The 24725-nt window shown below is 48.0% G+C and overlaps 7 protein-coding genes across 7 annotated transcripts; 5 read left to right on the forward strand and 2 right to left on the reverse strand.

Annotated features, from left to right (window-relative positions):
* Window positions 1-66: 66 nt before the first annotated feature.
* LY89DRAFT_781865 (uncharacterized protein) lies at window positions 67-1421 on the forward strand (the record flags this gene model as incomplete). The annotated part of the gene is made up of 2 exons (XM_018222524.1): window positions 67-82; window positions 187-1421. The coding sequence occupies 2 exons, from the start codon at window positions 67-69 to the stop codon at window positions 1317-1319; spliced, it is 1149 nt and encodes a 382-aa protein (XP_018072076.1). The 3' UTR covers window positions 1320-1421.
* On the reverse strand, window positions 1413-8942 carry LY89DRAFT_781866 (FAD/NAD(P)-binding domain-containing protein; the record flags this gene model as incomplete). The annotated part of the gene is made up of 6 exons (XM_018222525.1): window positions 1413-4658; window positions 4719-5372; window positions 5421-5719; window positions 7274-8185; window positions 8479-8645; window positions 8727-8942. 6 exons carry the CDS (start codon window positions 8940-8942, stop codon window positions 1420-1422), a joined length of 5487 nt encoding a protein of 1828 aa, XP_018072077.1. The 3' UTR covers window positions 1413-1419.
* Window positions 8943-9783: 841 nt separating this feature from the next.
* LY89DRAFT_584671 (uncharacterized protein) lies at window positions 9784-11581 on the reverse strand (the record flags this gene model as incomplete). The annotated part of the gene is made up of 3 exons (XM_018209279.1): window positions 9784-9876; window positions 9925-11102; window positions 11152-11581. The coding sequence occupies 3 exons, from the start codon at window positions 11579-11581 to the stop codon at window positions 9784-9786; spliced, it is 1701 nt and encodes a 566-aa protein (XP_018072078.1).
* Window positions 11582-11789: 208 nt separating this feature from the next.
* On the forward strand, window positions 11790-12976 carry LY89DRAFT_615947 (NPCC-domain-containing protein). The gene is made up of 3 exons (XM_018210746.1): window positions 11790-11936; window positions 12001-12244; window positions 12289-12976. The coding sequence occupies exons 2-3, from the start codon at window positions 12039-12041 to the stop codon at window positions 12869-12871; spliced, it is 789 nt and encodes a 262-aa protein (XP_018072079.1). The 5' UTR covers window positions 11790-11936; window positions 12001-12038; the 3' UTR covers window positions 12872-12976.
* A 183-nt stretch (window positions 12977-13159) lies between these two features.
* On the forward strand, window positions 13160-16694 carry LY89DRAFT_684685 (uncharacterized protein). The gene is made up of 10 exons (XM_018214929.1): window positions 13160-13298; window positions 13356-13651; window positions 13700-14117; window positions 14170-14262; window positions 14313-14373; window positions 14421-14863; window positions 14910-15153; window positions 15366-15416; window positions 15463-15825; window positions 15872-16694. The coding sequence occupies exons 1-10, from the start codon at window positions 13203-13205 to the stop codon at window positions 16504-16506; spliced, it is 2700 nt and encodes an 899-aa protein (XP_018072080.1). The 5' UTR covers window positions 13160-13202; the 3' UTR covers window positions 16507-16694.
* A 720-nt stretch (window positions 16695-17414) lies between these two features.
* Window positions 17415-19385, forward strand: LY89DRAFT_684686 (alpha/beta-hydrolase). Its single transcript, XM_018214930.1, has 3 exons — window positions 17415-17594; window positions 17672-17808; window positions 17913-19385. The coding sequence occupies exons 1-3, from the start codon at window positions 17535-17537 to the stop codon at window positions 19255-19257; spliced, it is 1542 nt and encodes a 513-aa protein (XP_018072081.1). The 5' UTR covers window positions 17415-17534; the 3' UTR covers window positions 19258-19385.
* Window positions 19386-20310: 925 nt separating this feature from the next.
* Window positions 20311-22740, forward strand: LY89DRAFT_60414 (uncharacterized protein). Its single transcript, XM_018210343.1, has 5 exons — window positions 20311-21016; window positions 21069-21375; window positions 21461-21634; window positions 21694-22303; window positions 22356-22740. Exons 1-5 carry the CDS (start codon window positions 20648-20650, stop codon window positions 22603-22605), a joined length of 1710 nt encoding a protein of 569 aa, XP_018072082.1. The 5' UTR covers window positions 20311-20647; the 3' UTR covers window positions 22606-22740.
* The last annotated feature ends 1985 nt before the right edge of the window (window positions 22741-24725 follow it).

Consider the following 24725-nt stretch of genomic DNA (forward strand, 5'->3'; position numbering starts at 1 on the left):
TGTGCTGTTCCAGTTGCTGTTAGCATACCATCAGTCTAGGCCAGATTTGGCTCACATTGCTCGACTATGACCGAAACCTTCAGTATGTTCATAGTTTCGCGCCTCTAAGTCAAACTGGCAACCCTCCACATTTGTGAGGTTTTAAATCTCGAGGGAATGAAGATGCTAATGACTGTTGCCTCTTAGGTTCCTTCAAGCGAAATTTCTCCATCCGACCGCTCCTCGCATACACTCCTCTAATCCCTTACCTTGTCCTCATCCTCTCTGCCATACCAACAACGGCAGCCTCTCCCATACCATCACGATTCACAGACTGGCTTCATGGGGAGCTCCTACCAGAGCCTGGCGTGACACTTGGAGGAGAAATCAAATGCTACAATCTCCCATATGGTGGCATCGGGTTCACATCGCATGTCCTCACATACTACACCGTAGTAACGATGCTTTTGGGGCGAACACCAATCTTTCCTCGTCCCTTCGATGAACTCAAACACTATGGCTGGGATATCTTCCTCTCAATCATTGGGATCATAGGAACAGTCACCGTCACGGGACTGAACATAAGCGCTTGCCGGAACAGATGGCAATTTGTCTGCATCGGGGTCTGGAAACTCACCATGTCGTTCACACTTTGCTCCATAACATGGCATCAATCCGTTGCCGTTGATAACTTCAAAACTCAAATCGAACTGGTAAATAATCCTGCACGCCGCAGAGAATACTATTCACGAACAACCAATCTTGTTTTCAAAGACTGGAAGCGAAGACCTGTTCAACCCACGCCGACAAGATTTGAGTTCAGATACTACCCTCAGGCTTCTTTCTGGTTGATCCTCTATTTCGTTGGGACGGTGATTGGGATGACTGGCCTCATGTCATTGGTTATGCAACTTTTCTCCACGCACTCACAGATCAGAATCATAACTGGAATATTTGCCTCGGTAGCCTTCCTGCCCCTCTTCATCTGGTTCCTCGTCTTTTTTGTCTACGCATCTGTTCTTCTTGCCCAAGCTTTAGCAGCAGCATTTATATGGTTGTTCAACTACCTCCTCTACTTCACACATCTCGATGACAGTGTTGGTTCCGTTGAGATGAATTGGAAAACCGAATGGAACATCAAGAAGCATGAGATCAATTTTGAGGCAGTGTGGTTTGGATTCGCATACTCGACTGCCATCTTTGGATTGTTCGGGGCTTTTTATTGTGACTGGGTATTGGCAAGCATTGCGGGAAATTGGGCAGGGTTGCCGAGTTCTGATACGGCCGTCTTGTATTGGATTTACTTTGCTTCCAAGAGGTTGCCAATGTTGTCGACTTGATGTTTATGAGATACCCGCTTGCGAAGTCATAATTAGATGCGGATGGGATTCGGAGATTTGTATGCCGAAGCGCAATTGGCGAAACCTCAAGAAATTCTACTTATGAAATGTAGCCAGAACAAAGAAACTCGTGAATGGATCTTAACAGCAACCTATCCGCCGCTCCACAAAATTGCGTCTCATATCGACTACAGAACGTGCCGATGCAATCCTCTATATCCTCAATCACTGTTCCATTCCTAGTGATCGAGCTCCCACAGTAGCACTCATTTCCAAACTCCACACCAGCATACCTAAGCCCCATTCCCTGGCACGTACTCAAGCACCTCTGGATCGTCATCCCCTCACTCGCCGTGCCCGCATGAGAATAATTTCCTAGCACCCTCTTGGCAACTTCATCTTCTACGCACCCCTCCAAACTCCAATTCCCCACCGTCTCAATAACTCTCGGGTACACATATCCCGTCAAGTTCCAAATTCCGACTCTATTCACTCCTCCACAAGTTTGGTTGTCATTCCCCACACATGGCATGTCGCAACCGTCATATCCAAGAGAGGAGTTGTGGGATAAGGTCAGTGAGCACATGCATTGATCTCCGAATTCCAGACCGGCGAGGGGATAATTGGCGTTTTGGCAGGTGAGGAGACAGAGGGGTATAGTCATATTAGGGGACCAAGTAAAGATGTTTGGTAAAGCTCGGGTCGCGGACGTATCGTTGGCGCAACCGACGTAGATCCATGGATTTGATGTAGAGGTCGGTGAAGCTAAGAAAGTAGACGTCGAACTGGAGGAGGAGACTGATGACTGAGATTGGGAAATTGAAATCGACGGTGTAATGGCCGTTTCAGATGTGCTGGTCTGTAGGGACGGTGATGAAGTAGTGACTTGAGCAGGCCTTGAGGTTGCTGGTGATGATATGGACACCAAAGGCAACGAACCCATTGTACTCGTTATCGTCGAAGAACTAGTCAAACCCGCAACACTGAGTTGAAACAAGGTAAGTCCATTCGAGCCTCCACAGAGCTGATTCAAATCTCCACCACACACCATTTTACACCTTTCATCAACAGTGGTGAAGCTCCCAAACGTCAAAATGTTGCCATAATAGCATTCTGTCGAATATTCAACACCGAAATAGGTGTAGCCTGTACAGTTCCCTGCGCAATACTGGATCGTCATATCGTCTGTGGCTATACGATGACTTTGCAAGGTGCGGATCGTGGTATTGTCTGAGTGGCAATCGATATAGTGATAATTCCCAACGATGGATGGGATGGTTGGGTTCGCTGTATGAGCAGAAGTGGTGGGGCTGCTTTTCGTGCCGGAAGTGAGGGAAACAGAGGATGTCGCGGACTCAATTTTCGTTGAAGAGAGAGACGTTGTTGACAAACTCGACGAAGATAAGGTAGTCGACGACGGTGAAGGTGTAAGTTTTTCACTCCCTGGGTCGTACTTCATTCTGTCATAATACAACTCTAGATATCCACCAACTCCGCCACACCATTGGGTGCTATCTCCAGGGCAGGCGTAATTCATACACATACTATCCGCAGCTTTAGACGAAGGACTCGGAATCACAGACCCATACCAGCATTCGGTCGTATATTCAGTGCCTCCAAACACGTGCCCCGCTTTCAATGCTTGTTGTTGGCACAGTCCATTACTGTTATTGGTATTGCTCAATTGGTTGGGCTCGACTCTTGCTCCAGCACCGTCGTGGAAACATCCTAGGTATTGAAATTGCGCGCTTCCATTACCGAGTAAAGGACCGACAACAGGTGGTGCTAGAGTTCCTGTGAAGTTTAGGACATGGACGCCAAATGTTAAGTCATTTGTGTTGAGTGTCCAGGCTCCGAAGTAAGTTGCTGGATCAGAATTCAGGACTGCGCTGCCAGGCTCGAAGTAGACAGTCGCAGTGGCGTATGAGCCAGGCGCAATTGAAAGCCCCTCGGAGAAGTCTGTTGAGGGGTTTGTTGCTCCTAGAACTACCCCTTCTGGTGGTTTGGACTTGGTAACGAGGAGGTTGGATCCTCCGTTGTTGGTGAGACGGATTGTCTGAGTGAGTGATCCTGAACCTGGAAGAGATCCAATATTAATCTGAGAAGTACACCCAGCGATACAACCAGGAATCTTGATCCATCCTCCTTCATTTGTTGATTGTTCAAGAACAGCTATTGGAGTTGTTGAAGCTGTACCGGAAAGAATGACATAGCTGGTCCCTGCATTGGAGAATATCGTAAGCATGGTAAAGTGACTTCCAACGACCGACGTGTTAAAGTTGACAGTAACGGTCACAGAACTCCCTGCCAGAATCGATGTTCCCAATGATGGCAAATCCTGAGATGTGAAATAGCCATCATTATCTAGAACCGATGTCGGTTTCATGGTAACGTTGGTAAATGGCCCGTCATTGTTCGTGCTGAAGGCGTATCCAAGGATGTCAAGATTGGATTTTCCAGCATTTTCGATCAGGAACGTGCTGGCGACTCCACCGACAGATGCTTGTGATCCCACTACAATGCTCGGGAAAGTGACTTGAAGAGGACTAACAGACAGAAACGGGCCGTTAACGACAGCCTTTCCTCTTAAGCTTATACTCTGTTCTGTAGAATACCCAGATTTTGCGTTCTTGGTAAAAAGAGTCAGAGCGGACGAGACAATTCCAGGTGAGATTTTTGGCGAGCTGGTGCTGCCACCACCCAGCACATACTTTGTGAGATTGAGTGTGATTGGAAATGAGAATGAAGCACCCTCATTTAAACCTTCAGTTGGCAAGCTCGAGTTCAGAGCTTGATAGATCGGACTACCAAGGAGCAAACCTTCAACCTTTGTGATGGGGATGTTCGCCACGCATGTAACGGACAAGATGCTCGCAGCTCCAACTTGGACAGAGCCAAAGTCAATTGGAGACGCACAGTTGAGTGGGACCGAGACGGGTGCACCGAAAGCGAGTATAGCACCTGCAGAAGTGGTCATATAATATCTCCCATCACCAAATGTGGCTCGAGAGAATTTGGTGAGGCCTCCTGCTGGAGGAAGATTGATCCTAAGCATTTGTCCATTGACCGGAACCGCATGATACGCCCTAATACCATTCGTATCGCAGATCCAGAGTATCGCAGTTCCAGCTTGTCCATTGAGCGAGGTGATCGTTGCTGGCCCGGCACCGACCGCTCCTGCGGCAGTCTCGTTTGTTTGTGCTACTAGTGTGCAGGCTGGACGGCCTTTAGTATCAGACCCGAGAGAATAAACGTATGTAGGCATGCCGACTGGAGTGATGTACATATATCCTCCTTCCAGTGGATAAGTGCCAGGATTTCCAAAGAGTTCGCCATTTCCTACATAGTCGTGTTAGAGCTGGTACAATGGGATTGTTCTGGAAACCGGTTTCAACTTACCTGGGGGAGTCAATGTCTGGATCACAGCATCCTCGCTAGCAGTGCCCATCTTATAGCCCCCCAAATTATCAGCATTTGCAATGAAGCAATTCCCATTCTTCCCGCAAGTGATTGCCAACCGAGCAACTCCTCCCCCAGAAAATACTGACGGATCTGGGAGTATAACGCCACCCGATCCTAGGTCACGATCTCCATTATCCATGGCCAGATAGCTTGCCGGTTGGAAGTAGTCTTGTTGGGTAAGCGATCCATTTGCATTCAACATCAGATTGACAATGCATTCAGCAAGTGTGTCTAGATGCACATGACCTGGTGCAGCGGCTACTTGATTGACTCCGGTACCTCTGCCATTTCCAGTGGCAAAGAACAGGCGTCCAGTATTGTCAGATGCAAGTGCCGAACCGGCCATCCAAATTCCAGCAGCTCCTCCACCTCCACTCCATGTACCATCTTCTGCTGGGGTGCCAGCACCTCCGAAAGTGGCATAGCCCGTGACATATTTCCCTGCTGTGCTCATGCCGATGACCCATCCAGTGTAGTTGAACAAATCACAATGAGCACCGAAGCCAGCATAAACAATTCCATTAATCATGTTTAACCCAGTTCTTTGGAGATGATCACCGCCAGTGAAGTGTCGAGTATTATCATTATCCGCTATAGAGAGTCAGTTCAAGGAAGGGATTTGGAAATATAGAAGATTACCCATAAAGCCTTGGATGTTGGTCGGAAAGCCAGACTTTTCCTTGAGAGTGGCAGCATCAACTGCATGGAAACTATAAGCGCCATTCTGCCAGCCACTTTGTCCTGGCGATAAATAGCTCTTCGCCCAGAAATAGATCGTATCAGTAGTAGGATCGATGATTGGCGTTCCCGTAATACCAATTGTTTGACCGATATCATTACAGGAAGGGAGGTCAGAGACCATGAATGGGCCCTCGCCTTCCGAAGATAAATCCCGAGATGCCACCAATGTACCATTTACCGCATCCAAGACGTAGATTCTGTTAGCCTTAGAAAAAGCTAGAACCACTTGACGACCCAAGCTAGTTGGCGTGTAAATCAAAGGCTTTGCATAGTATTCATCTTGGTGCCTGAGACGGATGATCTGTACGACCAAATCTGACCGAAGATGCCTCCGGTGATGATGTTCGGGTCCATATTATGGCTTGGGAGATAACCAGACTGAGACGAGTCTTTCTTGCGTTAGATTAGATACAAAGATTACAGCAAAGCAGAATGGTGTAGCGCACCTCCATCCATGAGACTATCGGTAGGATTCAATGCGAGAGTTGGAAGTACACTCGCTGCGAGCCATAGCATCGCAAGAGTGAAAACACGCATCATTACTGGACTTCAAAATGATGTAGCTCAGGTCTATTGGAAAGAATTGAATAGCATTAAACATTAGAAGTAGTGTAGAAAGGAGGGGAAAGTGAAGAAACAAAGAAGAGACGCCTCGAGAGGCTAGTAAAAAGTCGAGTCTTTTGAAAAGCCCAAGGACTGTATTATTGTCCTCTATCTCGCTGTCAGCCATAGACTTTGCGTAGCATAAGCATGTAAACGTTGCATGGTGAATTTTCTTGCCATAACTCATGGCGACCTGCTACTTACGGTTGCTGCAGACTGCAATGCGCAACGACGCTTTCACGTGGGCTGAAAACCTCATGGTACTGTAGAAGCAGGAGACTGGCGATAAGAATGTAGTCAAAAATGCGAAAGAAGTGATATGTTAGCTTTCTCGTACTCTTTCTTGGTACCGTTCCTGCAACAGGAAGGCGAACGGTTTACCGTTTTCGAAGGTTTTGCAGGGTTCCTCGAAATAGCCAAATCGGGAACGTAACACTGTAAAATTGATTAATATAGGGGTATGATTGGTGTGAGACGTTTTCGGAATCAAGACTATCGATAATCACACGTATGTTGGTCGCAGACCGTGAACTGCACAATCGGACATGTTGAATACGACTCTTTTGAGCGATGTACGAAGCCACGTTCGTCCGACGTCAACTGCCGGTGCGGCGTCCCAAAAACAACTTCCTAAACAAACAACAAGCAGCAGAAATCGACTTTGACTTCGATCTTGGCTTCGCTATAATTAGCAACAAATGCCAGCACAAGAAAAGCAGCACTCGCTGAGAGCGACTTTGCCCTCGATGTCTAATATCCTGACGGACAGTAGTAAAACCCATGCAGCATCTTTTCAACCCAGATAATAGAGGCAGACGATTCGTAGCCCCGTCTCGAGAATCCGCAAGTTGTCACTTTGCTGGCGATTCTGGTTGCGATACAATATCTCCGTCACCACAGTATACCTCAAATCCCCCAATCCTCCTTAATCAGATCACACCCCTTCTCCGCCGCCGCATAAATAGCACTCTGAATATTGCCACTAACCTGCAGTGGAATCACACTCGCATCCACAACCCTCCCCCTTCACCCACTTTCCCTCCACGCCCCAAACCCTCAATCTCTCATCAACGGCCCCCTCGCCAAACCTACCCATCGAGCAACTGCCCAACGGATGATACTGCGTCGTACAGTGCTTCCTCACATACCCCATGCACCCCTCCAACGTACTGAGATCCACACTCTCATCTGGCCAGTATCGTCTCGCAATCAGATCTTTTAAAGGGCTCGTTTCCGCCATCTTCATCGCGACCTGCATTCCTCTTGCGATGACTTCCAAGTCTACTTCCTCAACCAGATACGCGGGGTCGATATCCGGATCTTGGTGAGGATCAGGAGAACGGATATGTACCGACCCGGCGGAAACTGGTCTCGCGACCGCGCAACCCATTGCAAGTCCCTGAGCACCTCGCTTTTTCACGTCTTCGTCTCCTGCAAAGAACTTTTTCTGGTCCGTCAAATCCCGCAACCCGAGCGAGGCGGGTAGGAGAATGATTTGGATACTCCCATCATCGTGACTCGCGTACCCATCCGCTATCAGCTTTTTCGCAGCTGGCAACAGGCCTTCCTCGTGGCTGTTCAAAATCCGCTTCTGGATCGAAGCGATCTCGTCCGCGGAACAGATATCAGCTAATGCCACAAAGCCACCAGCAGAGCCGCCGCTACTTAATGGTCCGGTCCTGCTTTCCATGTACTCTTTTTGAGCAGCTTGGAACGTAGCAGGGTCCTGCAGCATATCTAGGGATTTCTGACCAGGGACAAGTTCGTATCCCACGCCGGTGGCGGGATGGTCTCGCAGGTTCTCCCCGATGCGGGGATTGGGAATTAGGGTCTCGATTCCCGATTTGGAGGGGATGGCGGGGTTGCCTATCCCGGAGAGCTCGAGAAGTTGCGGAGTTTTGTAGGATCCTGCTGAGAGGATGATTTCTTTCTTGGTAGAAAGTTGATGGGTTCTCCCGGAATGTTCAAATTCGATGCCCGTTACGGCAGGCTCATTCCCTGGAGACAGGATGAGTTTTGTGACCAGTGCATCGGTCTTGAAGCGTTCGGTAGGAGATATCCTGTGACAGAATAACTCCTCGTTCCTTCTCCCGGATCACCAGATCTATCGATCGAGCTCAAGCTATGGAAGATCCCAATGTGATCACCACTCCATCCATCCTTCGGACTTCCGTATCTCTTGCCCAACTTCAGACTTGCTTCAATCCACTCTTTTCCCTGTGGAAGACGCCAGGTGCTGAAGCTGGTATGAATTGGTCCTAAAGTTCCATGAAATGAGGGATCGTAGGTTGTCTCTAAAGGAATGTTGTTCTTCTTAGCGTAAAATGCGGGGTCGGTGAAGTTTTCATGCTACTTGAAATAGGGAAGCATGGACTGGAAATCCCAGCCAGGATTTCCGAAACGCTCCCAATCATCGTAATCAGATACCTGGCCACGGTTGTACATCTGATAGTTGATTGCGCTGGAACCGCCGAGACCTTTGCCACGTGGTTGATCGAAAGATATGCCTGTTAGGCCTCGCTTGGTACAGCATCAGCCCATGCAGAATATAATGAGGCAAGGGAAACTACCTGTGCAGTTGTTTTATGAACCCAGTCGTACTCGGGGTGCCCAATTGTACAAAGCTGGTGTCAGGATCATCGGGTCATTGAGATGTGCTGGGCCAGCTTCCAAGACCCCCACCGAGATCGTAGGATTCTCTGTCAAACGTGCAGCAACGACAAGACCAGCTGTCCCACCGCCGACGACAAGAAAATCATATTCGTGACCGAGAAATTCCTCAAGGGAGGACAAAGCCGGGAGATGCTGATCCGCCATTGCAGCCAGATTGAGACCTTTCGAATATGGAGAGTATATGAATGTTTATCCTACACTTGACAATTGATCAATGAGAACAGGAGAGCACGGGTGACGGGAGTATAGAATGTTCTTATGCACATTGATAAGAGAGGCAGCGGAGTGTCTCTTGTATATCTTTCGCATTTCACATAGAACCTCCACGTCGTGGCTGAGAGAACTGCCTCGCACCCTTTTACCAATGAAAGTCTAGGGAAGAACGAGTGAGAATTTAGCTGCATTTGAGACACGGCTGTATATAGGTTGGTTGGAATACCCAGGGCTTGGGTAGGTTTTACGTGAAGACTGTGTCAGCAATTAGGTATATGCATTAACCGAAGAAGCGGGGTAGCAATAGCAACAAGCTGTTGGGTTCGTTGTTCTAGCACCATCATGCATTATGCAAGTAGAACGAGCAGCACTGAGCTCGTCGGGAGTGGCTGATTTAGCGTCGCCTGTCAGTCAGGAAAGGGAGCAGACGGTGCCGGCCGATTCAGCAAATTGTGACCCAATAGCTACTGTAGACATGAAAAGCAAGATGTGGGTGAGATGCAATACATCAATCGAACAGGCCAACACAAGTCAATATCCAACATCAAAAATTACTTAGTCCATGAAACCAACTCGGGTTTGGGCTAAGACTTTTAACTGTTTCCAACTTTGGACGCATTGGCAGAGGGAACGAGCATCGCAGAACCTGAACCAAAAGGCTCGCTAAGGGCGAGATCAATGCCGCAAGGTAGGACGGCCATTATCATCTGTACATCAAAATTCGTGCGATTTCGTTGACTGCGTTCAGCCACTATCATTTTGCGGTTCAGCGCTATAGAAGAGCGAGCGTGTGGTCGTCTTTCATCCTTCCAGATATGCCCAATGCCACTTCTTCTCCCACTGCTGCTGGACCTCGAACATAAATCTAAGAGAATTAGCATGAAAATTCCCGGATGAATATCGCACAGCATACCTCTCCTGCAGCTCTTTCATCTGTGGTCTTGTGATCATTGGTGTCTTTGAAGAATACCTCCACGCTTGTGACAGGGGCACCAAAGTGGGAATACTTCGCAGACGGCTCGTCAATTCTGTAGTCATATAGCCCGGTTTGGGTTACTGCGCCTGCAACATGTGGTGAAGTGAGGGCATAGATAATTCGCGAGCCAATATAAACACGCAAATCAGACAATTCTTGCGAGCTTAATGGTGGATTGTTCGCTCCAGGCTGTTCCGAAACATAGATCAACCGTAGTTTGCCAGGCGTATTGCCAATAGCTGGTCGTAAAGAATCATACATACGAGATAGGAACGAGGCAACCGGCATTACTCCATCCTGGACAAGTGATCTTGTTTGGAGCCAATGGACCAGTTGATAGGCGCCAGAATTGAGCTTCGTAGTAGTCTCCGAATGAACTTTCGCAAGCGTGCCGGCAGAGGCAACGATGATAGTGGGAGCAATTCCATGAGTCGCCAAAGCTAGATCAGGATTGTGACCAGCAACCGAGTTCAACGCCACGGATGCATTGGAATAGAGCGCCGAGAGGGTCAAAACAAGAGTATATGGTGATGAAAGTACATCGACGGGGAGGAAGAGGTCGGAGTGGGTGATACGTTGTGTTGTTGGAACAGATGTGAGTTGTCCAGCGATTCCAGCAATGATATTTGCTTGCGTGTATTCAACTAGCTCACCAGTAGGTCCAAAGGCTAGCACTTTCTTCAATTCCACTGTTCTATCCACAGCAGGCAGTTCCGTTCCTGCGGTTGGCTCTTGGTCTTGAAGAATCTCTTGCCAAGTTGACACATTTACAGCTCCTCCAGTGCCTTTAGGGACTTCGTCCCAGTCCATATGCTTGCTACCTTCGTCCACAACCCAGATCAGCTGTTTCAGAGCTGAATAGTTCTTGATGATAGCATCGTAAGGCAATGAGCCCACAGCAGCAACAATAGTGTCTGCTTTCGACTTCTGAAGGAAGGAAATGATTTCCTCGATGGATTTGTCGTAGGGGATGAGGATCGGTGTTAAGTCGTAAAAGGTACAAGCGAACAGTGTCGCTAAGAACTCGACTGAATTGGGGAGGTAGATGGCGACGCTGTTTCCTCCATTTTGCTTAATATGTTGTCCGATCAGATTGATTTGTCGTGTTACATCAACTACAGGACGTCAGCAATGAACAATCTCAGAGGTGGAGTAGCCACTCACACAACTTATGTTCAATGATATTCTCAGATCCGAGGACAGTGAAGAGTTTTCCAATCTCTCCCGTTTCCTTGCCTTCTCTGTCAAGTGCACCAGCAACCACTCTGCGCCAGATATCTCGTATATCCCCATCTCGACCTCGACTCCACTTCGAATCGCCTGGATCCTTGATATTCAGTCCGGAGTTCAAAGGAATCCCATGAGGCGCAGAATGCGATCTGAAGACTGCAGATTCTCCCTCTTGTCTGACTGGTGAGGGCTGGGCTTGTCGAGCCAGCAGCATAGGGTGCGCATCTGGGTCACGGAAGGAAATGACCGAGTAAATGAAGCCAGTGATAAGGACAACGAAGAGGCCGGTTGTATAGATATCCCATTGTCCAAGGACTCCAGTTACCAGCTCGTCGAGCCGCAGCATCAAGTTGTCAAAACCCATGATGGCAGACAGCAGAATGAAAATGAGCAGAAATGCAACTGTTGATCACAAATGTTTCAAGCAAGTTCCGTTCTCAAGTGACGATTTCGAGGCTGACACGGAACACCGGTGGGGGCGTTTAGGCGGGAACTAGTGGGCGACAGGGGTTGAAAGCCCGACTGCCGCTATTTTCGATCGAGGTACGACCGAGAGGCAGAATTCCTCAAAACAAACACACTCACGACCAACGACAGCGACAACGATTCGACATCACAACAATGCACACATAGGATCATCTTGATATTCCGATCCTCTTACTAACATACAGGTACTAACGTGTAAAGAACAAAGCCGAAAATATAGCTGGCTCTAGAGGGTATGTCTCATGAGTCTCCTTTGTTGACATTCAACTCTAGATTTCTCGAACTAACAATGAACAGTCTCGAACCCTCGATGATAATCCACTCCACAACCTGCGATGTCTACCCCATCTCGACCTTCTACCCCGATCGCGCAGACAGCGTCGTCCATTCCCCAGACCGGAACATGGCGACACCCAAAGATGGATGAGATTGTCAGGCGCCAGAATGCTGCGAGCTTCAACGACCGAAACCTCAAGAACATAATGTACAACGTTACTGGCATCGTAATGGTCTTTGTCGCTACGCGATCGTTATGGAATAAGTCAGTCTAGGTCACTTTATTTCCGCCTCTGCTAATCTGTTCAGCTTTCCAAGCTTCTTCCAGGATGGAAAGTCTCTGCAGCCATATGCATCTTATTGCTACCACGCGCTTCAGCTTGTCTTCATGTACAACATTGTTGTGGCTTGCTTGCCGCTAGTTCGGGCGAAGGACGATATGTCAGATATACCCTTGACACCGGCTCAACGAAAGCTTCTCGGACTCCCTCCAAGCTCGGCACCTCCCACCCCAGGTTCACAGTACATTACACCACCAAGATATGCGAGAACTCCTACACCCTTGAGCGGATCACCAGCTACCAAGGGTGTTTATTCGGGTTCACCATTAGCTGGCAAAGGCAGTCCAATGTCTGGTAGTATGTCAGGATCACCATTTTCTCCTGGTGCCAGTCCGTTGTTGCAGAAGGCGATGGGAGGAGTATCGACTGGAGCAAGGAGACACTCCTATGGCTCGCCGAGTCCTCTGGGTCCAACAGGCTTGAGAATGAGTGCACCAGAGGCACCAGGAACTCCTAGTCCAGCTTCGAAGGGCACTGGAATTGGATTGAACAGCAAGTGGCTTTACGATAAGGGACGAAGGAACTCTGGGAGCGCTAGGCTCTATTCATAGATAGTTCATGGCTGTACTGTATTGTATGATTTAATAGATACCCAAGAGCCTACCTAGGTAGTTATGGCTGCCCGAAATATGACCAAAGGCAAAAGCCAAACCAACGCATCTACGAAGTAGATTACGTGCCTTGTTTAATTGTAGCCCCTATCCCCAATCAAACTATTCCATCCGACGACCTTTACGTTCATGTTGCGCTGTCCTCAATATCTGACCTTCACGTGGTGATTACCTGGACTTCGACCCGCTAAGGCGATAACGAATCGACTTCCATCTAGATTCCGCAAAAAGACACCACTCAACAACATTCGAATGCGAGGCACAAATCAAGATGGGGGCGTCCGACTCGAAGCTCGTTTTCAAGAAGGGCATCTTCCGGCTCTCAGAAGACAAAGTCATTCCCGCTGACGATCCATACTGGGCATCCGTGAGCTAGCCTTGATCTCAGCAAACGGTGGCAGATACTGACCTCAGCCTCTTGCAGTTCTGGGAACTCCCTGAATCCACAGAAGATATATTCAGTCTCTTCTCACCGAATGATATTCGACGAACACGCGATACGGCGTTGGAGAACCTCGAGACTCTTATTCTTGCGATCACAAGCCGACTCTTTATCCTGCGACATCATCCCTCGTTTCCAGATCAAGAATTTGCGCCAGAACGAGATGCGTTGAATTGCATACGGATACTTACGCGGATATTGCCATACATCTACGAGGCAGAGCAATTACAAGAGTGGGAAGACAAATTCTTCTGGGGAGTGCGGAGAAAGCGAACACGGTAGGCATGTTGAAAGGTCCTTGACTACGGTCACTGACAGCGTTCCAGCAAGGCATCATTGGCCCGAGATGTATTGTTCGATGAATCACAAGAAGAGCTGGCGAAACTCGAGGCAGCAGGCGAGGAATTCGAGGAGGTCAAGCCGTTGGCTGAGGAGCTGATTGATACCCTGATCGATATGCTATTCTTTGCCGACTTCACCTTGCCCGGACCTCCAAATACGAAGAACAAGGTCACCTATGCTATATGGCAGAGTGGAGTGGGATGCAATACTTCGATTGGAACAAGCAAGGAGTTTGAGAGCAATCGCACGGAGATATTGAGATTGCTTTTAACCTTAACAAGTCAGAGCATGTACATGTCTGCGAATCTGCTGCCAGTACAAGGCGTCAAGGCTATTAGCTACATCGTTACCTGTCCAGACAAGCAGGTCGTGCTGTCCCTTCTCTGTTCGTTGTTGAATACTGTAAGCAGGCAGAAGATATGGTGGGCTAAAGCATCAGCTGACTGCGAAATAGACATTGAAGTACAACCCAGCTTCATGGCGCGTACCATACAATGTCCAAGTATTCAAAGACCCGAAACAAATACTTGTGACATATGCATTACAGGTATGTCTCACCTCTACATAAGTGGCTGACTAGGTGGCTTACAAACTCAGTTCTTGCTAGTTATCCTCCTCTACCCTATCCCAGAGACAGATCCAGCTCATGCCAAGAAAAGTGAGTCTTGTCCAAGGTCTCTCTTAACGCTCTCTAATCAAAGCCAGACTTCTTTCGACATTTCCTTGGCCGATTGCATAGGCCACAGGACTTCCAGTTCATTGTCGATGGCATGACCCGAATTCTCAACCAGCCACTCAATGCCAGCACTTCATACATTCCCGGCAATACTCAAACTTCGAAATGTACCTCTGAGATGATCATGCTCTTCTGGGAAATAACCCAATGCAACAAGCGATTCAGATCCTTCATAATCGATACTGGCCGCTCGCATGACTTTTTGATCCTAATCCTCTTTTACGCAATTGAGTACAAACTGGATGCATCAAAACAAGGTGTTGTGAGAATGTGCGTTTTCCTAGTTCAAACGTTGAGTGTAGAGCCGAATTTCGGAAAGACTCTCAGCAAGAAGTTCGAGAATCAGGAAACACTCCCACAAACAATCAGGTTGCAGAACTTCAACGGATCTTACGCCGACTTCCTCATCCACGTAAGTCTTTCTTACCTACCAGAGTATCCATTGCTAACATGTGTAGTCAATATACAACATCATCACAACGAGCCAAGGAAAACTTACGGCTATTTACCCAGCTCTGCTAGCAGTCATCAACAATATTGCTGCATACCTGGAAAATCTTGGTGGTTCAGCCTCATCAAAATTGATGCAGCTCTTCGCATCCATGTCATCGCCTGGCTTTCTCTTGGCGAATGACAGCAACCACAACTTGCTTCAATCGTTGCTAGAAAGCATGAATGCTATTATTGAGCATCAATATATTAGTGAGTACCACTTGATTTCTACATATACATCATCATGCACAGGAAATATTCCTTTAAAGCCTACAACTCGGCCGATATCGCGGCCTTGGTATTATCCTTACCTAGGCTCCAATTGATGTTGAACAGCCTAGTCGGCGAGGTCGATCTTCAAGCCTCACTCACGCCTTCAGAAATCATTTGTCGTAAATGAATCCAAGCTGATTACTCGCCAGAAAACCCCAATTTTGTGTATGCTGTACTTCGGAATTCGAAGAGATTCGAAGGTAAGGAACCAGCATCTGTCATCCAGGCCAAGCTAATGTGTCATAGCTCTTCGCTCCTTCACTCTAGAAAGCGGCCAAGAAGAGATCGAGCGTCGAAATCGGAGAAGAAAAGAAGGTATACAAGACCCTGGAGATTTGTCTGGGAGCAGAAGAGGCTCTGCAGATTCTCTTAGAAGTCCTACTTTGAGCCACTCACAAGCACCAGCTCTGAGTGATGTGCCCGAAGACGGAACATTTGCCATTGGAGACGACGAAGATGATGATGACGAGGACGAGGATCACCCAACACCTGCAGAATCGACGCCTACAGATCAGCCGTCAAGAGCATCGTCGGTTTCATCTAGTGTTGATGATGCCGTTCCAATGCAGCTGAGAGGCATGTCTGAGAAAGCTCGTGGAAAGATGCCAGGTGAGCTTTTATTAGATAGATCGAAGTGGTCGCTAATGGTCTCTAGCTGGCATGCCATCATTCTCACGACAAAATAGCACCACTAGCCTTGCCAGTTATGCAACAGGTCGTTTCTCTACGAATGGCTCTTTCGAACCCACATCTGATTGGATCGAATCCTGGCTTCCAGAGTTACCACTTCACACGATCCTCACATTAATCGACCAAATCAGCCTTCCAGCCGAACAACGGTCGACAACTGACCACCCATCGACTTCTATCCTACGGACCATTCAAACAGCCAAGATCACTGGCATTGAACCCTCGGCCATCCGTATTCAATATTTCGAATGGTCGCCATTATCTCTTGGATGGTACGAATCCCTTCTCTGGGGCTTTGTTTTCACCTCCGAGATGCAGGTTGCAAAGGGTACTGTAGGTGTTTGGAACGGTACAGGTATCAAGCTCTTCCGAGTTGAGACTGTTGCTCCTACTGGACCATCTCTAAGCAGCCCTCGCGGCGCTGTGGATGCAGTAGGTAGTAATATCGTCTCGCGGATTGGGAATTTGAATTTAAGGGGTGTGGGTGGTACGCAAGATTCTAGTGGCGGTGGCGAGAGACCAGCCGAAAGACCACAACTAGCCAGGACAGGAACTGGAGATGGACAACGGCCCGGATTGATGCGAAGCGCGATCATTTGATTCCTTCTTTTTTGGTTCTCACTAACAAATATGCATGAGGTTGTGGAGAGCATAGGAGAGGAAGGCATGGTCTTGTGGTATTGGCGAACAGCGATGGCGTTCACGGAATTATCATGGAGTGGATAGGGAAATATGATAGGATACGTAGTGAAATGCGTTGAAGCATATCCATCAGTAAAATCTTCGCCAGTAGCAGTTCACTTCCGTGGTGCCTTACTTAGCTATTGTACCCAGTGACTTGGTTAATTACCATTGCTAAAGCACTCGATCAGTTACCCAGGAGGTGGTATTTGAGAGACTTGTCCTTTAAGATCTGGGAGATTGAGAGCTTCTCGGAGACTGGTAGGATAGCTACATTGTACCTCTGATCCTGAGTTATTCTCTTGCCACTCGGTTATCCTACTTTAACTTGACGAGGGGAGAACTTATGCTGCTTTAAAGTACTGAATCACTAACGGACTTCTAATCTTTGTATAGACTCGGTCTATGCACTCTCTTCAAGTTAGAGCAGCATGCCTCAATATTTCTGGCAAGGCAACATATGCTCAGGGGGTACACTGTATTCAGCTCCGTCTCTCCTCACCCCGCATAAGCGATCAATGTCTTTCCCAACCAGGCCAACCAAGCATCCAGACTTCGGGCCCTTCCCAAACTCAGAGTCACAAACAAGCACATCCTCGGTCCAGAATCGCCAACTCATCCAAGTATTCCCAGTTTCAAGATTTCCCAACGCTCAAACCTGCATAAAACGTTGCGCCTCATCCAATCATTTGTTTCCAACTCAGGGTTCTTTGCACCGCCACACGCAGATCCATGCAATCATTCGCGTCTACCCCGCAAAGGGAAAGATCACCGCAGCTTCCGCCACAGTTGTGCCTTTGTGCCTTTCAAGCCACTTTTAATGCCAGGGCCTCTTCTTCTATACCTTTTGAATGTCCGTCGCATTTTAGACGTTGCGGTGTGTCATGTCCATAAATGAGTTCAAAGCGAAGTTCGAAATAAGAGAATAAGAAGGAAAACGAGAAGGGATGGAAGCTAGTACTGCTGCCCTGAACTCGGGGGATGAGATTAGACCATATAGGATACACGTGAGTTGGCGCATTTCTCGTTCTGGGCTGTCTCAGGTCTCGGCGCATAGCGAATAGCTAACCACTGATGGGAATAGGTTTCTTCAAAGTATTTGGAGCTTACAAAGAAGAAGTTGGAGTTGACGAGACTTCCTCATGAGGTTCTTTTGTCTAAAGATAGGGAGTGGGAGTTTGGGACTCCGAAGGGCGTTGTGGAGCCATTGATTGATTTTTGGTAAGCTTCTTCTTTTCTCCCGCTTCCCTTTGCGCTTCTTCTGTTCTCAGCAAGAGGAAAGAGCTTGGTGTCCTAGAGATGCGCTAAAATTCCTGCTTTCATAGGCTTGAACACTACACCTGGCGCAACCGCGAAGAAACACTCAACACAAGCCTGCCACAATTTCGAACAGCGATCTCTCTGCCTCCTCCAAACCCACCACTAGAGAACGAAACAGCGAAACCAGCTCTCCGAATCCACTTCATCCATCTCCATTCCCCGCATCCCAATGCGGTCCCTCTCCTGCTATTGCCGCCCTTCCCATTAACAAATCTCTCCCTCTCGACATCACCCCTCTTCAACCAACTCACGAACCCCGAACACCCCACTAGCACACAAGCCTTCCACATAATCTGCCCGTCAATCCCGGGGCTCGGATTCAGCGATGCCTTCACCAAGCCCTCTACTTCACAACTCGAACAAACAGCATACCTATTCAACACACTTATGCTGAGACTAGGCTACGAGCACTACCTCTGTTCATCGACCGGCTCCGGGAGACAAAGCCCTGCTGGCATCGACTACCACTTGGCACGAACCCTGGGAGAAAAACACAAAGAGAATTGCCTAGCAATACACGTCGTAGAACCATGTATCTCCGCCCCAACAGCAACCAAAGACCCATTATCATGGATGAAATTCAATCTAGCGAAATTCTTCCACGCCAATATCTGGGGGTACGAAGCCGCGGACTGGACTGCCTTACGGAGTTCCTCCCTTCGAGTCCGAAACAATAGAAAGGGTGAGAGAAGACCACTCCTAAGTACTTCCTCAGGAGGCCCAGCATACGGAGCAATAACAACCCTCGGCTTGAGAGAACCAACGACATTCTCATACGCCCTGTGCGATTCGCCCGTCGGCATGCTCTCGCTGATCTGCTCTGCACTGCAGAAGGCGAATCCGGAGCATAAACTTACGGATACGCAGATCGTGGATATCACGCAACTGGCGTGGCTTCCTGGTCCCGAGGCGGGGATGAGGTTTTGGTCTGCTGCTGCTGCTGCTCAGCAAGTACCACTACTTGAAACAGGGGTTGGGCAAAAGAAAGCTAGGATAGCGGTAACGGCATTCAATGCGGATGGTTTGGATGAAGAGAGTGGGTATGTGTGCCCAGCGTGGATCTCATCGTCCCATGAATTGGTGTTCGCGCAACGAGTTCCTGGGAAAGCGAGATTGACGATTTGGGAACGGAGCGAGGTGCTGGTAGCTGGAATCCGAAGGTTAGCGAGAGCTATGGATGCGCTTGATGCGCGGTTTCGAGTAAGGCCGTTGGATGAAGTGGTTGTTGCTCCGGATGATGGTGTTATTGTTGAGGAGAGAGAGATAGAGGAGGAGGATGAGGAGGAGGGTCATGGAATGCAGATGGATGTTGAGAGTCCGGATACGATTGTTGCTGTCGATATGAGCTGAAAAGAGGGAGGGGTAATGAGATATGATTTAGCGGAGATACCAGGATGGCGTAATGGTCTAGAGAGGTTGTTTCTCCTCACGTATACGATGTATCGTACTTGACCTAGCTCTGAATGAAAATAGTTATTAGTGTAGCCGGGCCAGTGTGCATATGTGACAAGAAAGGCATCATCTGTGTGTCGAGTTTTTGACGCTCTTGACATTGAATACTGGATTTTGAAGGGAGGAGTTTAGTAGCTGGAAATTGTTCATCTGAAGAGTTGCATGAAATGAGGATTAAACTCTTGATATCGAAGGGGGTGGGGTTTTCGCCACCTACGTCAGTCCTCGGTTCATCTTTTTCATGACAACAGAACATCGACTTAAAGCTTTATGTTAATCCCTAGGCAATATTCAAATTCTAACTTCATTTTACATTTTCTGTTCACTTTCCCAACTACTTTGGCCATTCACGTGGATTTATTTGCTTAACTTGGTTGTGCTAGGTTCGAGAGCAATCCCATGCAGTAATATCGGGGATAGTCCTCTAGGTAATCGAGGTAGGCCCTCTCGCAGAACTTTGATGAAGCCGAAGTTGCACTAGATTGGCTCGAGAGCCTCATGTTAATGCTTATAATTCATTTTTTCTTGCTTCCGCCACCAGGTTTCTGTCGTACTTTCACAAGAAAGGAGAGGTCATCGAAGGATTTCGTGCGTATAATCCGTTAACAATCTTGTCAGTGCCGTAATATAACTCCAATACAAAGAAGACAAGAAGTGAGAGCTATAGAGTCTTTAAATGCAATGAGTGACAGCAACAGCTTGCTCATATGTTCCTACTTTGGAGTCAGCACGTGATATCGATGGGACAATGTACCTAGGTAGGTATACAAAATTCTTGTTGACTTTTTCAAGACATTAGTGTATACTTAGCTGTAAAGGAATGTATCATTGTCCATGGTTTCCCAAGCAAAATTTGAGTTGGCTTCACGTGCTATTATGTGAGATACGAAATTGGAAGTCGTCCGGGCCGTCGATTCGCCGGCGACTTTCTTTTCACTTCAAGCGACAATACCTACTTGCCAGCACAATGATTGAAGGCCAAAGACTCGCTGGTACACGGCCTATGTGCATATCGCACATGTATCACAGCATTCTAGATCAGTAAGCGCTCCAATTCCTTCTGTGCAAGTGTGGAAGCTTGGGGGCCAGCTGAAAGCCTAGCCAGCAAGCCTTGCAAGGCTCTATGCGATGTCTCTCCCGTGTCTCTCCCACTCTTTCTACACCTCAAAACTCATTGCTTCTATGTGCACATGCATTTCTATTTCTTCGTGATCCAGTAAGTGTTGGACATGCCGTGTGCGAGCTGCATTTCAGTAGAAAGGAATTGTGAACAAGGCCATGACCAAGCATGTCAATCGACCGAGATGCCTGGACGATCGCAAAAGAACGATATCTATCGGACCTGGAGCCGGCAGACCGATTGCTCTTTCACGAGGCCACAATTGAGAATCTTTACTATGATACCTCGGTGACGAATGCCACCGATCGCAAGTCCTCCAAGATTCACAGAGCGATAGAGGCAGTTCAGCCTCTCGTGGACAAGATTGAGAGCTATGGAAAAGCTATGGACACATTCACGAACATTTCGCCAACCTTCGTGGCGCCTATATGGGGCAGTATTCGGGTTGAGCTTGTCATGGCGAAGGGGTTGGGGAGGATCTTTGAGAAACTAACGGAGTGCCTTGGGAGGATTGGAGATATTCTGCCTCGACTTCTTGTAAGACTTACCCTAGCCTCACTTCTGCACTTTGTTGACGATGGAGTTGCAGGATTACCAACGAATATTCTCGACTGCGAAACATCCCCGACTTACTGAGGCTGTAGCAAGGACATATTTGGATATCATTGAACTATGCATGGACTTCAAGAGTATGATTAAAGGGCAACAGAGAAATCCTTTGAAACGGGTCGTACACTCCCCCTCGATGGAACATAAGTTCAAGGACGCAGAAGCTAGGTTTCGAGCTCATAGGAAGGCTGTCGAGAAAGAAGCAGAAACTTGTCATATGATCGAAGCCGCAGAAGCAAGAGCACTCGTATTGAGAGACAGACAGCTTCAGGAAATGAATAACAAAGGTACCATCAATAATTGTTGTTCCTTGACATCATGGGTTGGCGTTCTTTGACATACAAAGGCTGACATGCTGGTTAATTGACACAGCTCAGACAAAGTTGAAGGTTCTCAAATTATTGTCAAATATAAATAGCCAGCAGAAACACCAGAAAGTTCGAAAGATCAGACATGCAGACACTGGAAACTGGCTATTTGCAACTCAAGAGTACCGGTCATGGATGGATAGCAAAAGTTCAACTGCGTTCTGCTGCTATGGAATTCGTAAGTTGATGTGAACCCTCTTGCCATGAAAACATCATAACAGTTTTGCTTGCCTCTAGCTGGATGCGGAAAGACGGTCCTCGCTTCAAGCGTAATTGACTCTTTGGTGGCCACTGCCGAATCGCGCTCGCTTGCCATTACCTACCACTACTGCGACTATGCAGACAAGAGAACATTGGATCCCATCACTATCCTTGGAGCGCTAGCTCGCAACCTATTAGAGAGCATCGACATACCAGAACCTGTCTTGGAACTCGTCTTCGAAATCTATCGCGAAGGAGAAAGAATTCCTGAGTCTAAGGAAGTGCTCGAAATCTTTTCAAGAACTATCGATTCTTTCGACCACGTTGCCATCGTCGTAGACGGTATCGACGAGGTAAATGAAGAAGATCGGCAGGGAGTTTATGATGCTCTCAAAGTGTTGGTTGGAGGCCATACAGCACCGATCAAGCTTTTCATGTCTTGCCGGGAGAACATTTTGGCAGCAATTTCCACCAAGCCTGCGTCCAGCTTCAGAGTACAAATTTCGGAAGCCACTACATCAACAGACATTCAAGGTTACGTACGTAATGAGGTCTCGTCTCTGATCAGGAATGGGGATCTTGTTATTAGAAAATCAATTTTGGAAAAGGCCATCGTTGAAGCTTTAATCGCAGGGGCGAAAGGGATGCAAGTTACCAGTCATTTCTCTATTAGCCATTTTGCTTACGAATCAAATCAGGTTCCTTTGGGTCAAGTTTCAGCTTGATGAGCTCTGTACAGCCGAATCCGACGATGCTATCATGTACACCCTCCAACACCTACCAAAGGATCTGAGCGAGACTTACGACAGACTTTTGGGTAGAATCGTTGGAGTACAACGTCAAGAACTTGTGAAGCGTATGTTTCGATGGATCATATGTGCTCGTCGGCCACTCGTTGTTGACGAGCTTTGCGAGGGAATTGCGTTCACTATCGACGACACGAGGTAGAACATCGACAAGATTCCAACGGATATCCTTCGGCTTGTCACAGCATGTGGTAATCTCGTTGTAGTCGAGGAAGAATCGCGAACGATCCAACTTGCTCATTATACGGTCCAGCAGTATATATTGGATAGTAAGACGTCTGCAGAGAAGTTCTATCATTTCGACCTGCAAGAGGCACAGGATGTTTTGGGAGAAGTATGCGTCGCTTACTTAAATTTCTCCGATTTCGAAACTCAAGTCACCGTGTACGTCGACAACAAAGTGACTGCGGGGATGGCAGCCATCGAGCGTGTTGTAGCTGCCACTGATATGTCGCTACCGAAGACAACTGCTATCGACACAATGTCCATTTTCAATCGCATGGTTCATCATGGCAAGGCGAAAGCCACCAATATTGATTACAGTCGCCACATTGCAAAAAAGGCGGAGCCCGTCGAACACCTACTTGAGGACTACCGGCTTCTTGACTATGTTCGTGAGAACTGGCTCTGGCATACTGCGACATTCTTGCCCAATCATGAGGCAAAAACGAAGAGAGATCTTCTTTTCCATAACCTCGTCTTGCAAAAGCAACTCCCTTTCTCATTTCGACCTTGGCAATCGAACATGAACACCAAAATGAAGTACACTTATCTGGAACCGATTGGGTGGGCCCTTGCAATCAATCACTGCCCACTGATCCATACTCTTCTAAAAACTGATTCATCCTTCAACCCTGCCTTGTATTTTGTGGATGCTGGGCAGTGGTTTTTCGAGGACACAGTCAACACATACATTTCAACAGACATGATCGAGCGACTGGAATACTGCGCTCAAGACACTTGGGACTCAAAGACTATCCCTGCCTCAGGCTGGCTTTACTCACGGATGTTGAATGCCTGCCGCCGTGGTAATGTAGACATTCTGGGACTCTGTATACCTGCACTTCTACAACCAGCAGTCCAAGACAACTATCCATGGTACCAGATTCGAGGTCATCTCGTTCTTGAGGCAGCCGCAAATAATCAGCTGCGTGTTCTCAATAGCCTCGTTGATTCAGCATACAAGTCGTTCTCAATAATGCACAACGGCCAGGTGTACAACTCTATCGAAATGGCTGCCCTGAATGGTCACATTGAAGTTGTCAAGATGCTGCACCAATCTGGGTGGCAAGCCAAAAATCTTCTAGGCTTTGGCGCAGCTCTTGGGATTCGTAAACTAGATCAAGCAGCAAACCATGGAAATATACATGTATTGGAATGCCTCCTGGAAATTCTCGATCTTGACATCACTGATCTGGGGAGGGGAAAGTTGGATCAAGCCAAGTTGGACGCTTTCATCGATGCATCATCTAATGGCCAACTTGATGTCGTTTCATTGTGCCGAAACCACGGCTTCGATCCGCTCAAGGGTGATAGCCGTGGTATGTGTGCATATATGCGAGCCATACGACATGGAAGACTCGATGTGGTGGAGTATTTTCTCTTGGACGACGAATTCCGGCGCAAAGGTCATGGAATAAGAACAAATGTGGAAGGCCTTCCTCTGAGCCTGGCCGCATCAATGGGCCACCTCAACATTGCTGAATTCCTCCTCACGCATGGAGCCGATGTCATCACTGCGTCCAGTAATGCGGAAGATCTAGTTTTCTCACATCCAGGTGTCGTCGAGATGTCCCCTACGCCTCTCTACGCTGCCTCGGCTAATGGTCAGATCGACATGGTGGATTTACTCTTGGCCCTACACGCAGGTCCAGATGTGCTGAGTCCAACTGGTGTTTTATCACAATCTACCACGAGCCATAAGCTTCTCGGGCCCACCCGCCGCCGCATATTCTATTCTGACAAACGTGCTACTGAGATCAGGGACCTATTAGCGAAGATCGACGTAGCTCACTGGCAGAGACCTCTCGCAGGAGCTGCGGTCAACGGTCATCGGAGCATTGTTCATACCCTCCTTCGAGCGGGCGTTAACATTAACGCCAAAGACTCAAATGGAGATACCGCTTTATTTCTAGCGGCAGCCTTGGGGCACCTAAGCATTGTGGATTCGCTACTCCTTGCCGGAGCCACAACAGAAGATCTGCCCATGAATTCTAGAGCCGCGGAACAACTCTTCGTCTGTGCAGCGGATCCGAAAAGAGC

Source organism: Mollisia scopiformis (genome assembly GCF_001500285.1).
Source record: "Mollisia scopiformis unplaced genomic scaffold LY89scaffold_11, whole genome shotgun sequence".
Taxonomy (NCBI): Eukaryota; Fungi; Ascomycota; class Leotiomycetes; order Helotiales; family Mollisiaceae; genus Mollisia; species Mollisia scopiformis.

What these genes read in the sequence shown, in the direction of transcription:
- LY89DRAFT_615947 (XM_018210746.1), top strand. Translation starts at nt 12,039, where the DNA reads ATGTCTACCCCATCTCGACCTTCTACCCCGATCGCGCAGACAGCGTCG. An exon ending in ACGCGATCGTTATGGAATAA is followed by an intron (nt 12,245 to 12,288) that starts GTCAGTCTAGGT and finishes TAATCTGTTCAG; the next exon opens with CTTTCCAAGCTTCTTCCAGG.
- LY89DRAFT_684685 (XM_018214929.1), top strand. Translation starts at nt 13,203, where the DNA reads ATGGGGGCGTCCGACTCGAAGCTCGTTTTCAAGAAGGGCATCTTCCGG. An exon ending in ACGATCCATACTGGGCATCC is followed by an intron (nt 13,299 to 13,355) that starts GTGAGCTAGCCT and finishes AGCCTCTTGCAG; the next exon opens with TTCTGGGAACTCCCTGAATC. An exon ending in TCTGTTCGTTGTTGAATACT is followed by an intron (nt 14,118 to 14,169) that starts GTAAGCAGGCAG and finishes ACTGCGAAATAG; the next exon opens with ACATTGAAGTACAACCCAGC.
- LY89DRAFT_684686 (XM_018214930.1), top strand. Translation starts at nt 17,535, where the DNA reads ATGGAAGCTAGTACTGCTGCCCTGAACTCGGGGGATGAGATTAGACCA. An exon ending in TTAGACCATATAGGATACAC is followed by an intron (nt 17,595 to 17,671) that starts GTGAGTTGGCGC and finishes TGATGGGAATAG; the next exon opens with GTTTCTTCAAAGTATTTGGA. An exon ending in GAGCCATTGATTGATTTTTG is followed by an intron (nt 17,809 to 17,912) that starts GTAAGCTTCTTC and finishes CTGCTTTCATAG; the next exon opens with GCTTGAACACTACACCTGGC.
- LY89DRAFT_60414 (XM_018210343.1), top strand. Translation starts at nt 20,648, where the DNA reads ATGTCAATCGACCGAGATGCCTGGACGATCGCAAAAGAACGATATCTA. An exon ending in ATATTCTGCCTCGACTTCTT is followed by an intron (nt 21,017 to 21,068) that starts GTAAGACTTACC and finishes ATGGAGTTGCAG; the next exon opens with GATTACCAACGAATATTCTC. An exon ending in TCAGGAAATGAATAACAAAG is followed by an intron (nt 21,376 to 21,460) that starts GTACCATCAATA and finishes TAATTGACACAG; the next exon opens with CTCAGACAAAGTTGAAGGTT.